At 37.8% G+C, this 12323-nt stretch overlaps 2 protein-coding genes across 5 annotated transcripts in view; one reads left to right on the top strand and one right to left on the bottom strand.

Moving 5' to 3' along the window:
• The window catches only part of LOC138701511 (U11/U12 small nuclear ribonucleoprotein 35 kDa protein-like), a 116080-nt gene that overhangs the window by 24018 nt on the left and 79739 nt on the right, over nt 1–12323 (bottom strand). The window lies entirely within an intron of this gene.
• f (espin protein forked) overlaps nt 1–12323 on the top strand; it is a 415448-nt gene that overhangs the window by 16530 nt on the left and 386595 nt on the right. For 3 of the 4 annotated variants that reach the window (XM_069828467.1, XM_069828468.1, XM_069828471.1), the window contains exon 1: nt 7587–7760. The exons of the other annotated variant lie outside the window; for it this stretch is intronic. In XM_069828467.1, coding sequence (XP_069684568.1) covers nt 7744–7760 — 17 coding nt within the window. In that variant the 5' untranslated portion in view covers nt 7587–7743. Of the gene's footprint in view, nt 1–7586; nt 7761–12323 lie in introns of those variants that run through there. 4 annotated transcript variants of the gene reach the window in all.

A 12323-nucleotide genomic window follows, 5' to 3' on the forward strand; every position in this document is an offset into this window, starting at 1 on the left:
GCATCTATTCTTCTTCTTCTTCTTATTTGGTATTACAGCCCAGGTGGGCCTTAACCTCCTCTATGGCTCTCTTCCATCCTTCTCTATCCATCGCCAACTCCCTCCAATTCATTATTCCTAATCTATTCACATCCACTCGTACACAGTTCCACCATCTTGTTCTCGGTCTTCCTCTTAATCTGGTTCCATCTGGGTTGTTATTGAAGACAATCTTCACTTTCCTTGTTGTTTCCATCCTTGTGACGTGTCCCAACCATCTCAGTCTTTGACATCTTATGTGCGCCTCCAAATCCGATTCCTTGTACAGTTCGTATATCTCATTATTATATCTGGCTCTCCATCCATCCACTGTTTCAATTGCTCCGAATATCCTTCTTAAGATTTTCCTCTCAAATACTGCTAGTTGTTTGCATGTAGATGCATCTATTATTTTTCATTAATTGTACATAATATTGATGCTATATTGATGACATGAAAGTGAAAAGTTTTGAGGTTATGTAAGTAAATGTAGAGAATATCTAAATTTAGATCTTCATTTCTATAATTTACTGAGTGGCTGCTATATATAACTACAAAACTTAAGTAAGATAATAATATTGTTATTAAAAATCAAATATTTTTATACTTATTAACTCAGTGGGGTTGAGTCTTTTTCATATACTTAATGGCGGTGTAGTGTAGATATTGATATGTGTCATTGTCTTCAGTATTGGCTCGAGAGAGCGCAAAAATTACAGTTCCTAAGGAAAGATCAATAGGTATTAGGCCTACTTACTAATAAAATAAGGAGCCTAGAAAATTTTGTAGTCTCCAGATCATTTCAGCAAGATCTCTTAGTAGGATAAAATGATTTTACGCTCTACATTTCAAGTTCTACATGCAGCAGCTATACGAAAATGCTATTGTTCGAAAGCTTAGCAAACCTGACATTTTTTTAACTTTTGCCTACAATCCACAATGACCTGAAATAGCTACTGCTATCGTCCTGACATTGATACTTGCGTTTTCGCGTTGAAACTCAAAAACTGAAGTTGGATAGGTTCAAGAGAAAGTATTTGGCCTAAAAAAAATCCATTCAGAGGGAGTATGTTTCATTATTATGGAAGCAAATAACTATTAAAAAGACAAGTATTCTTCATTGAAAATAAATCTGAAAAATTTTTATTTGAACGTCAAACGTACTTAGTTTGCAGCAGCATTTGCTGCACAAGCCACTAGTATTAATCTAAAAAGCACATTCGAATTTCTTCCTACAACCGCTTTTGTTAACATTAGTGACATAAAAGAAATCGAAGTCTAAAAAAAATTGAACTTAATAAACAATTCAAGCACCACATACAAATTTTAGTCGCCATGGCTACATGCTGCCTGGAATTTGTTTGATTTTTATAATAAGTAAAACGCATCTAGATACTTTAGATTTAATTGAGGGTTGGAATTAACAAATGAAAAAACATAAATGCCAGTAGAAACTTAAAATAAATTATGAATGTGTGTTTTATGAGTCTCTACACATTACCATTTAAACATTTTAAGTGTTTCAAATAAAAAATTTCTCCTTTCTGATAAAATACATTTTCTTCTTTCCTAATGAAGTGCTCACTACCAAAGTATTGTATTATAGCACTGATCTCCAAGCTCCTAGCTTTGTTTTGTTTTCGTATGTTCACTGAACAGCAGACCTCAACTAACAATAAGTAGCGTCGGATGCCGTCAACCTATAGGCCTACTCCAGACATACCTACACTGCTGCATGTCGCTTGGAGGCTTTAGGTAACCAAACATAGGACTCTACTTATGAGTGATGCCTTATTGGTGTCACTTTTGAGGTTAAAACCTGTCTTCGGACAGTTGACTAAACCAGTGGTTTCCAACCGCCGGTCCGCGAAATTATTTTGGTGATCCGCGGGGAAAATTCGTAGATTTAAATTTTAGTATTAGTTTTTTCCGTAATCATACAAAAAACAGAGTTTCTGTTTATCTTTAATATCATTTTACAATATTATCTGAACTTCACTCATACTATGCGGTTAGCACCAAGAGAAACTACCAACAAATTGTAAACAAGCATGCTGCTATTTCCCTGTGCAAATAAACAGTCCGTTGACTTCAATATATGTCCGAACGCCATCTCTCGGCGCAACTACAAACAAACAAAAGTTTCAATCGCTACTATTAAGTCATGAAGAAGATCCTCGGCAAAGGAATGTTTAGATAATTGATCCTTACACGGAGGACGTGAAGTGCCATAGACTCACTCTTCAGGAGAAAGACAATTTAGCTGAACTTTCATCTGATGTAACTCTTAACTTCAGATTCAAAAACAAGTCACTCAGTCAGTTGAATATCAGGATGTGAAGAATAGCAATCCTGATCTCAGCAGAAAAGCGTTGAAATTACTAACGACTTTTTCAACGACGTATTACATGAAACAACTTTCTCTGCTGTCTGCGCAATTAATACAAAATATAGGAACCGAATGGATGTTGATGCCTCCCTCCATCTTGCAGTATCCACTTTAAATCCAAGAATCGACAAGATTTTGGCAAATAAGCAGCAGCAAAATCTCATTGAATGCATGAGAGTAACTTTCCAGAGAAGCAAGATAAAGGGATGTGTGAGTGTAAACTTAGGAAGTTCAAATTACAATGCTGATGTGACTGTTCTATTTGTAATTTTAAATATCGTTCTATTAACAGTGAATGTGCAATTTGTAATTAAAAAAAAATGGCGTGTGTTTTTCTATTTTGCCAGTCCCCAACATTTCTGCCTGACTTTTACCGGTCCGCGAGTGTCGAAAGGTTGAAAATCGCTGGACTAAACAACAAATAACAACTTATAAAGTGCATGTCCGTTGTGATTGTTTTCATCTCGTAGTGCAATTTATTACGGACTGTGAACAGAAACAGCGCTCATAAGCTTGTCGAAATAAGCAAGCATTACAAAAAATAATATTATAAACTAATGACGAGAAATGCGATCGAGAAAGTCGATACGTTCGACAAGATGAGCGAAGCTCGATTGTTAGTCGAGACGATTCAAACATTTCGTATGAAATCGTGCCCAGTCGGACAATTCGATTAGGAAAGCTATCATTGTTGGTTTAGACATCTTATCAGTAAAAGTAAATGTAGGCTATATCGCCTTTACACGCCAGGAAGGCGCAGGGGAGCATGGCGATAGAGCTGCACGCTTTCATGACCTCGACTTTGGAAAGAGGTGTTGAGATCGGCATCACACTCCGACGTCTTATACTCCTGAGAAAGATCCTATACTTAATTTGACAGGAGCTTAGTTTCTCTACCAACTGAGCTACTCTGTCAAAAGTAAGTTATGTATTTCTTGAATAATAAATGTTACGACAGCGTTGAAATAATTGGAATTTTAATTTCCAAAATCATCATTGTCTTGGTTTAGTAATTTTTTATAGCTTTAGTTTGTGTATAGGTTATCGTATATGTAAGGCAGTTGTTGTTTAGTCAACTGTCTGAAGACATATCTGAACCTCACAAGTGATACCAACAATGCAGCACTTACGAGGAAATTAGGCCAGGAGATAATGGGGTTGGGTGGCCAGTTCCTTTCTCCCTCCATTGAATACATAGCCGATTAGTCACATATTACACTAGTCAGACTTCAGATGCATAAATCAATTATTCTTCCTGTGACACATATTGTCAAGTGAGATGTACTGCCTGATAATAGATGTACATAATTTTGTTTGCTTTTTCTTTTGTTTTTTTTTTTTTTTTGTTTACACAAATTGATGAATTCAGAAAGTAGGGAATTATTTCCTTCCCCTCCGAGCTCTAAGAATTTCAGCTATATTTAAACAATCAAACTCCGTCTTAGAAAGCTATTTGAAACACGTTTGACTTCAAAAGCTGGATATTGGTTTTCTGTCACAAACAAGAACTTCATTTTAGACGTTGTGTATACATAGGGTTGTTTTCGATCTCTGATAAAGAATTTGATTGACATCACGTGCGTTAGGAATCGCACCGACAGCTCAATTGCGGCGAGAGGTGACAGACCAGTAGTGAGTGTATCACAGTAGCAGTGCCCAAGAAAATTGAGCCTTTTTGGGAGGGGTACATAACTCTTTCCGATGCCAAGTACAATTACGTGAAAATCATAGGAGCCTGCAAAAACGTGGTTTTGTTATTTTCAAGAAAGGCATCTTGTGTGTACCTAATAAGGCTGGCAAAGCTCGGATGGGATTAATTCCAGAGTGGAGAAAGCAAGCAAATCCATCCCCTATCACAAGTCGCCGCACCCCACGAGATGATACAATTTAATTACATTCCAGCTTTACCATCTTATTAAGTATACAGAAGATGCCTTTCTTGGAAATAACAAAACCTCGTTTATTGCAGGCTTCTTTTATTTTCACTTAACTGCACTAGGCATTGGAAAAGGTCGTAATGTACCCCTCCCAAAAAGGCTCGATTTTCTTGGGAATTTCTGCTGTGAGTCGCCGTGCACTCTATGAGATCACTCACTCTTGGTCTGTCATCCCGCGCCACAGTTCAGCTGTCGTGTGACTCCTGACGCATATGATGTCATTCAAATTCGTTATCAGAGATCGGAAACAACCCTGTATTAACATATACTCCACATGAGAAACTCACTTTTAAAACGTCTCTTGTCCACCTGATAACGAAAACGAGCTTCTTGTGTCCATGCATTCTTTAATTATAACTGTACATACAACTGTCGTGATTTGGCTTCAGAACGCCCTCTAAACCACTAAAGTCTTGAGTTAAAAGTGACTATTGGAATCAAACTGACTTTTGTTAACAGCAGAATTTGCGACAAAATATACTAGTTCCATCTTTGGATTCGAAGACTCTCTTGCTCCCATGTGATTCTAAATGCACCCAACCTCTTTGGTTTCATAATGCCTCTTGTGTAGCAAGTAAGAAATTTTAGACTTAGAAACGTTTTTCGTGATTTCCCACAAAGCTATGGGAAGGGCAAGGGTAGTTTTGGAAATAAGCTTCTCACATGTTCTTCCTTTTTTGTATTTGTTTCGAAACCAGCAATGAAATGGTTTAACCTTACCACTAACATATGATGATGATGATGATGGTGGTGAGGGATTTCATGAAGTTGGTCCTAAGTATTCCTTTTATACATGAGTCCATCCTCAATGGTTACATGGGCTCGCTCCCGTCCAGGTATAAACATTTTCCTTTCCATTTTATACAGACTTAGGACTGCCACATGGGCTCACTCCGTATAAACATTTTCCTTCCAATTTTATGTAGACTTAAAACTGTTTGGTACAGAAGCTTACTTGGTGCAATCACTTCGTCAAAAAAAAAAATATGGTAAAATCTAAAAAGATAAAAGTTTAAAAGCAACGCTTCTAACAAAGTCGTATCTTGTTATTGAATGTGTTTTATATTCCATCATTTCATGCAAGATGAACGTTTCTTTTTCGAGGAGCTTTATTACTCTGCTTTTTCGTTTTTTTTATCTGATTAGAAGGTATGTGTCACCTTTTAATGTTCTTTGAAACTTCAATTAATTGAAAAATATGTGGGTGCGGTTTGTAGAATAGTCCATTCAACTTAGCATGGAATGCTTCGCAATTATTTGTGATACGGAAAGAGCTTTCTGAGGAATGTGCCCACATTTCTGGAGGAAAGTATTGTCTTCATCTGTGTAATTTTGTAATACGTAGTCCACAACCTTCGAGGGGAAGGGGGTTGGAGCGAGTTCATAAACAGTGTAGGACGCATCAAGAAGGTAAATAACTTCCGCGCGGGAGCGACTTCCGTTATCGTTACTTTCATTCCACCCCTCATTTGGAGCGACTTCGTTAGCAGCCGATGATGATGATGATAATAGTAATTATTATTATAATGATAATATCTAAATTAAATGCAAAACTTTATCATATGAAATATATTCCAATTGTTTCATCTTCCTCCTCTCGAGGGAAAAGTATTTCAAATTGCCACTTTACACCATCATGTAAGATAGTGTAGTGTTAGTCTGCTCGAGTAGATTCGAAGTATTTCGAATTTCGACGTCACGCTATTCGAAGCACTCAAGCAGAGTTTCATTCCCATTAGCTAGCTTTGTACAAACGAACAAACGCAATGAATAACACTAGTGGAAACTCCTCACTTCTTCCGTCGTTGCTCATTTGGTCAGACTAGCTTCCAACACAGATTTATTTTCAAAGAGAGGTTTTCGTTGCGTCGCGATAGTCTGTCTTACTGACCGAGCATTCACAGTCTCTTTAGGGTAGTCCCAATCTACCCTCCTGCTTGTGCCCTCCGGAGAAGCGCCCGTGTTGGAGTGACACAACTGGTCGTGGCGTAACGCAACGCGGGCGGAAGGAAGTGTCTTGCATAAAACGCCACTTTCACTACTTCTTCTGGGTTGCTAATCGCAGATTTGGAAACCAGGTCTGAGTAGCCTTCAGTGTGCACTGGCCACTAACATTATTACGATGTGACATCATCGCTCGCATGACATTGTTGATTCTGTCTTCTTCACGCTGTGAGTTGAAAAGGTTCGAGTGGTAGTTTGAGACTTTTCTTTTGATTAAAAGTGACATTGGTGACATTACGAATTGTTGTGCGCGAGATATTTTTATAAATAGGCCCATAATGCTAATGAGGTTATTTGAAGACATTGGTGCCTAGGAAGTTTGTGATCGTTGCAGGACGTCTTGCTAATGATTGTTATAATACCAGTGCGATGGTAACATTGTTATGCTGAATATCACTACGTCATTTTAAACATCATTCGGTGGCAAAAATATTGTGCTGACAAACACCATTGTAGTGGTAGCATGGTTTGATGTTATTGCAGAAATAATGCGGCACTGACAGTTGGAACTAACTTTTAATCGTATGTTTTGTAAAATGGTGCCGGCCTTTTCAATGCCATTGTGTTGGTAGCATTGTTGTGTTGACAAATATTGTTTTTGCTATTTTTTTGTGTTGACCTTTTCAACAATTGAATCTGTGCCATTGTTCTGGTTTTTATTTCAACATCATTGCGGTGAAAATATTGTTATTCTGACAAACATAATTGTGTTGGTAATATTCTTGTGCTGACAATTTAATATAAACGTAACTGAATTTATAGCTTACAGTTTCAGCATCGTGTACTGACGAACATTATTGCGTTGTTAATGTTTTTGTGCAGAGTTTTAACTTATTTGTGCTATCAGTTTGAACATAAATTGTGATAGTAATTTTTCCGTGCGAGTTTGGAAACATTGTTGTACTAACAGTGTCTACATCATTGTAAAAGCAGCAGTATTGTGGTGAGAGGTTAAATATAATCGTGATGATGTCACTCGTGTACTGACGTGATAGTAAAATTGTGCTGGCAGCCTCATTATCATTGTATTAGTGATATTCTGCTTCACGTCGCGCCATGGCGGGACGCTCGCCTTCATCGGGCGTCCTGCTGCGCGCCTGTCGCCGTGGCGACGTCCACCTCGTTCAGACGCTTCTGCGTCGCTATGGCCTGGCGTCCCTCCTGCGCCTGCGTGACTGTCGAGGCGCCACCTGCCTACACCACGCTGCGCGTGGCGGCCATATTGCGGTGCTGCGGTTACTGACGACGAGAGCGGACGACACCGCACCCCGCACTCTGGTAGGCGCCACCCCGCTTCACGACACGGCCGTGCTGGGACAGCTGGGCGCTCTCAAATGGCTCCTCCAGCACACTGCGTGCAGCTTGCGGGACGTGGATCTCGAGGGCTGCTCCGTCATGCATCTTGCCGCAAGGTCAGAGGTTCTAGATCATCTTAAGTTTTCCATTCGACTAATGTGAAGCCAGCCAGAACTGATATATTTTGTCGTTTTTGAGCACATGGTCTTGAAACATGGAAGTCAAGCTTTCAAGCTGCTTTTGTTTGCGTTTCCTTTGCAATCGCAACTTTCTGCCAATGTAATCTTTTTTCTTCACTATGCAGGTAAACAGAAAAGATCAAGTACACATTAATGTATAGGTACAGTACATTAGGTTTCTTTTAATCTAGAATAACGGTTAATTACGTTGCTCTGATTTGAATTAACATAATATGGTAAAAATGTTAGTTATAATTAAATATTTCCGGGACTATATTTTATAGCTTATCTTGGTTTTGGCCATCAATGAATCGCAGATCAATCATTGACTTCATATTGTTTTGATCTAGTACGGTTCTTGGCTTGAATAGGTCATAGCACGTGCCTTTGCTTTTCTATCATTAACACTGTGAGTTTGTTTTCGGGAAAAGTGATTCGCACGAAGTGCCTGCTCCATAATTCAAGTTATTTGCTTCTTTCTATATAATTATATAATCTTTCGAAATAAATTATATGTAGGCCATAGGCGGAGAGAGAACCGTTTCCTTGGGGGGGGGGGGCAAAGCAAAAACTATAGAATCTCGATATAACGAGATTATGGGGGACATCATTTATCTCCTCCCCCGTTTTAACTTGACCTTGGTATAGTATATCGGAATATGATCATTTAATAAAGGTATTGTAAAATAAAGTAAAAATGTGACAAAATAAGAGTATAAAGACAATTTCACTTTTTTCCCTCTTGTACAGAGGAGGGACCTGAAGGCTTACACTGCAGCTTGAGGCTTGTTGTGCTTACCACTCCTATTTTGTGAATGATTGGGTAGCCGAACGGCCGCGCTCTTGTACTAGTACAGCACGCCGCACCGTGAACTTAACCCAGGATATTATATGGATGATATGTGAATTAATGATGGCGAAATGAGTCCGAGGTCCAACACCGAAAATTACACAGCAATTATACTTCAATTGGTTGAGGAAAAACCCGAACCAAGTAACTTGTCCCAACCAGGATTTGAAACTGGGCCCGCTTGTTTCATGGCCAGACGTGCTAAAAGCAAGGTATCATATGAAATGTAAATTTTAATTATTTTATTTAATCTCGTCTTTAAGTTTACACGTTTTACCGGGATCACTTTTCTTTTTTCTGCATTGTTGTGCAGTGTGTTGTTCATATTTCTCCAAGTGGCGGCCTGAAGACTTGCAGAGTTCTAACACATCAGCACAGGCTGTTACAAAAAAACATTACAGTGCTTCCATTCCTCAAATGAGGTATAGAAATCTTATACATTCAGAAATTTAAAATAAATATTATAGTCCAGACACATTGTCTGAAGACATTAATTCGTCAATTTAAGCACAGAAACTTAATCATAAACAAAAGTAAGAAAAATCTTTTGAATTCAATATTTTCTAAAGTTAATAGAAAAATAAAAGAGTTCGACCAAGTTTGGGGGGGGGGCGCATTGCCCCCCATACCCCCACATAACGCTGCCTATTATGTAGGGCTACGTTGCTTACTTATTGCCAGTTTTTTAACTTGCCATTCTTAAAGATTCTAACAATATGCAACGAAGTATATGAAAAAGGTGAATGGCCTGAAGATTTTACGGAGAAAGTGTTACTGCCAATACTGAAGAAAAATAATGCTAAGAAATGTAACGAGTTCAGGACTATCAGCCTGATATCGCACTCGGCGAAGATTCTCCTGCGAATACTGAATCGACGATTATATTCTAAGATGGAAGGACAGTTGAAAAAAGAGCAGTTTGATTTCCGGAAGGGAAAAGGTGCGAGAGATGCAATTGAATTGCTACGAAAAATGGGCGAAATATAGCCTGTCTATAAAATATTAAAGTATATAAAGAATATAGTATGATAATAAAAGATAAAGTATTTGTGAAGCTAGAAAAGATTTCTGACAGAGTGGATTGGAATAAACTGATGGGGATCCTGAAGAAAGTAGGTGTGGATTGGAAAGAGAGATGGCTATTCAGTAATCTTGATATGAAACGAATCAAAGTCAGGATAGGTGAAGGAATGTCAGAAGGAAGTGAAATAGTAAGAGGAGTACGTCAAGGATGCCCTTTATTACCTATTCTGTTCAACATTTACTTGGAGAATTTAGTGAAGAACTGTTTTCAGAGCGTGGAAGTAGTGATAATAGGAGGAAGAATAATAAAGTGCACAAGATTTGCTGATGATATGGCTTTATTAGCAGAAGAAGAGACGATACTAAGGGATATGCTAGTGGAGCTAAATGACAGCTGTGAGCAATATGGGATGAAGATAAATGGAAACAAGACGAAGACTATGATTGTGAAAGGAAAAATGAAGACAAACGTGGGAACACTAAATGAGGCAGTAGAGCAAGTGATGAGCTTCAAATACTTGGGGTGTACTAAAAGCAACAAAATGAGCTGTTGCCAGGAAGTCAAAAAGAAGATAGCAATGGCAAAGAAAGCTTTTAATAGAAAAAGGAAGCATGTTCTGGGGACCTCTGGAAAAATAACTAAGGCAGAGACTAGTGAAGTGCTTTGTGTGGAGTGTGACATAGTATGGAGCAGAAACATGGAAATTCCGATGAAATGTATTACAAAACACCATTTTCAATTATTCATAGAAAATTATACAATGTCAGGTACGTCTAGTTTAATGAAAAGGGAGGGAAATCAAAGTATTGTTTTTACTTGATTATTTAACGACGCTGTATCAACTACTAGGTTATTTAACATGGAGAGAATTGGTGATAGCGAGATGGTATTTGGAAAGATGAGGCCGAGGATTCGCCATAGACTACCCGACATTTGCGATATGGTTGGGGAAAACCTCGGAAAAAACTAACTTTTAGAAGGAACAAATAAAAATATATGCGAACACCATTTAACATTACCTATATGAAATGAAGAAAATGTAGGTACAGTAATAATAATAATAATAATAATAATAATAATAATAATAATAGTGGTAACAATAACAATAATAATAATAGTAATGATAATAATAGACAAATGAAGTTATGATAAATAAATTTGACTGTAATTGCACTCCCTCCAGAAACCCGTTCTCCAATTCCCAGAATGTTGACTTTCCGAATCGTCTGAAATGGAGCGACGATTGTCCTAATGCAAGGTCAACCCTTCTAGTGACGTAGTGACATCAAATGAGTAAACCATTGGCAAAAGTCGTTATATGCACTCGAGTTTCTCTCTCATTCAAGCTATCGAAAAGATCTTTGCTATTCCAACTACCGTCATACTGTAAACACAAGTAACATGATGTTTCGTTTATTCATGTTTGATCGATACCCTACCCTATCCTACTCGACTGGTACACATACTGTCATTTCAAGCAGCACATGCACATACCCTGCCCTAAAAGTAACGTGATCCTGCGTTATTTGTGGTTGTTTGATCCATACCTTACATTTGCATGTTTAAAAATTTGGAACCGCGCCCGCATTCTCACAAAAAAATATAATTGCCATGATTAATAGTATTACCGCTGTAGCTAATCAGCAAATATTGTCAACAATGTCAGTTTTGCTGTTGATATTCAGTTAAGCAGAGTGTTAGGGGTTTGAGTGCACAAATTTTAATAGGAGGTTCTTTGTACGAAATACATAGAACCAATACGTCTAATGAAATGTATTTCTACAACGCATAGTTCAACCATTAAGAAATAAATTGCATGGAAAGTTTCGTTGCCGATGTTTTCATCTCTCTTTAAAATTTCAAGGTTTACTATGAATGTCACGATAGATATTAAAAAGATGAACAGTTTATGTCTTTGTCTTTTTTGCACAAAGTGAACCGTTTATTCACAAATTAATGCCACGTACAATACTTAATGGTTTAGTTACACGGAACTTACAGATAATAAAATTTGAGCATTATGTCGTAGATAAAAAGTAGGGCCGGGCGCGTGAACGTAAACACAGCTGTTGTACTAGTAACAGTGGCGGCTGGTACTGTGCATATCCTTTGCACCCCTATAGGCCTACTGTACCTATTACCAGTGGCGTAGCATGAAATTTTGAGCAGGGGAAGCTAACTAAAGTTGTCTTTCATGCAATATGAGAAAACGTATTACAAAAATACAGTCTTAAATAAATAGTAGTCAATTTCAAGTCAGCAGTCGAAGATTGGTTGGAACATAGTAAGTAACACCAATAAGGCATGACCTGAAATGAGACGTAATAAAATATGATTTCACGGTTTACACATATCTCTTAACAAATAGACACGTATACGTATAACATTAGCTCACTCCCTGTCATACTTAGAGAAATCACAATATTAGTATCATTACGTAAGTATGCATCTGTCTTTTGGTTGTGTCCTTCATTGACAGCAAGGGAGTCGGTCATTTGTTTTTTAAATCACACTTTTGTTCGTAAGTCAGTCTTGATAATACAATTGCCCTAAAAAATTCAAGTAAATTAGTGTCAGGAACTGTTATTTCGCTCATTATTTATTATATCAGCCACAATGCACACTA

This window comes from Periplaneta americana, chromosome 6 (assembly GCF_040183065.1).
Source record: "Periplaneta americana isolate PAMFEO1 chromosome 6, P.americana_PAMFEO1_priV1, whole genome shotgun sequence".
In the NCBI taxonomy this organism is placed as follows: Eukaryota; Metazoa; Arthropoda; class Insecta; order Blattodea; family Blattidae; genus Periplaneta; species Periplaneta americana.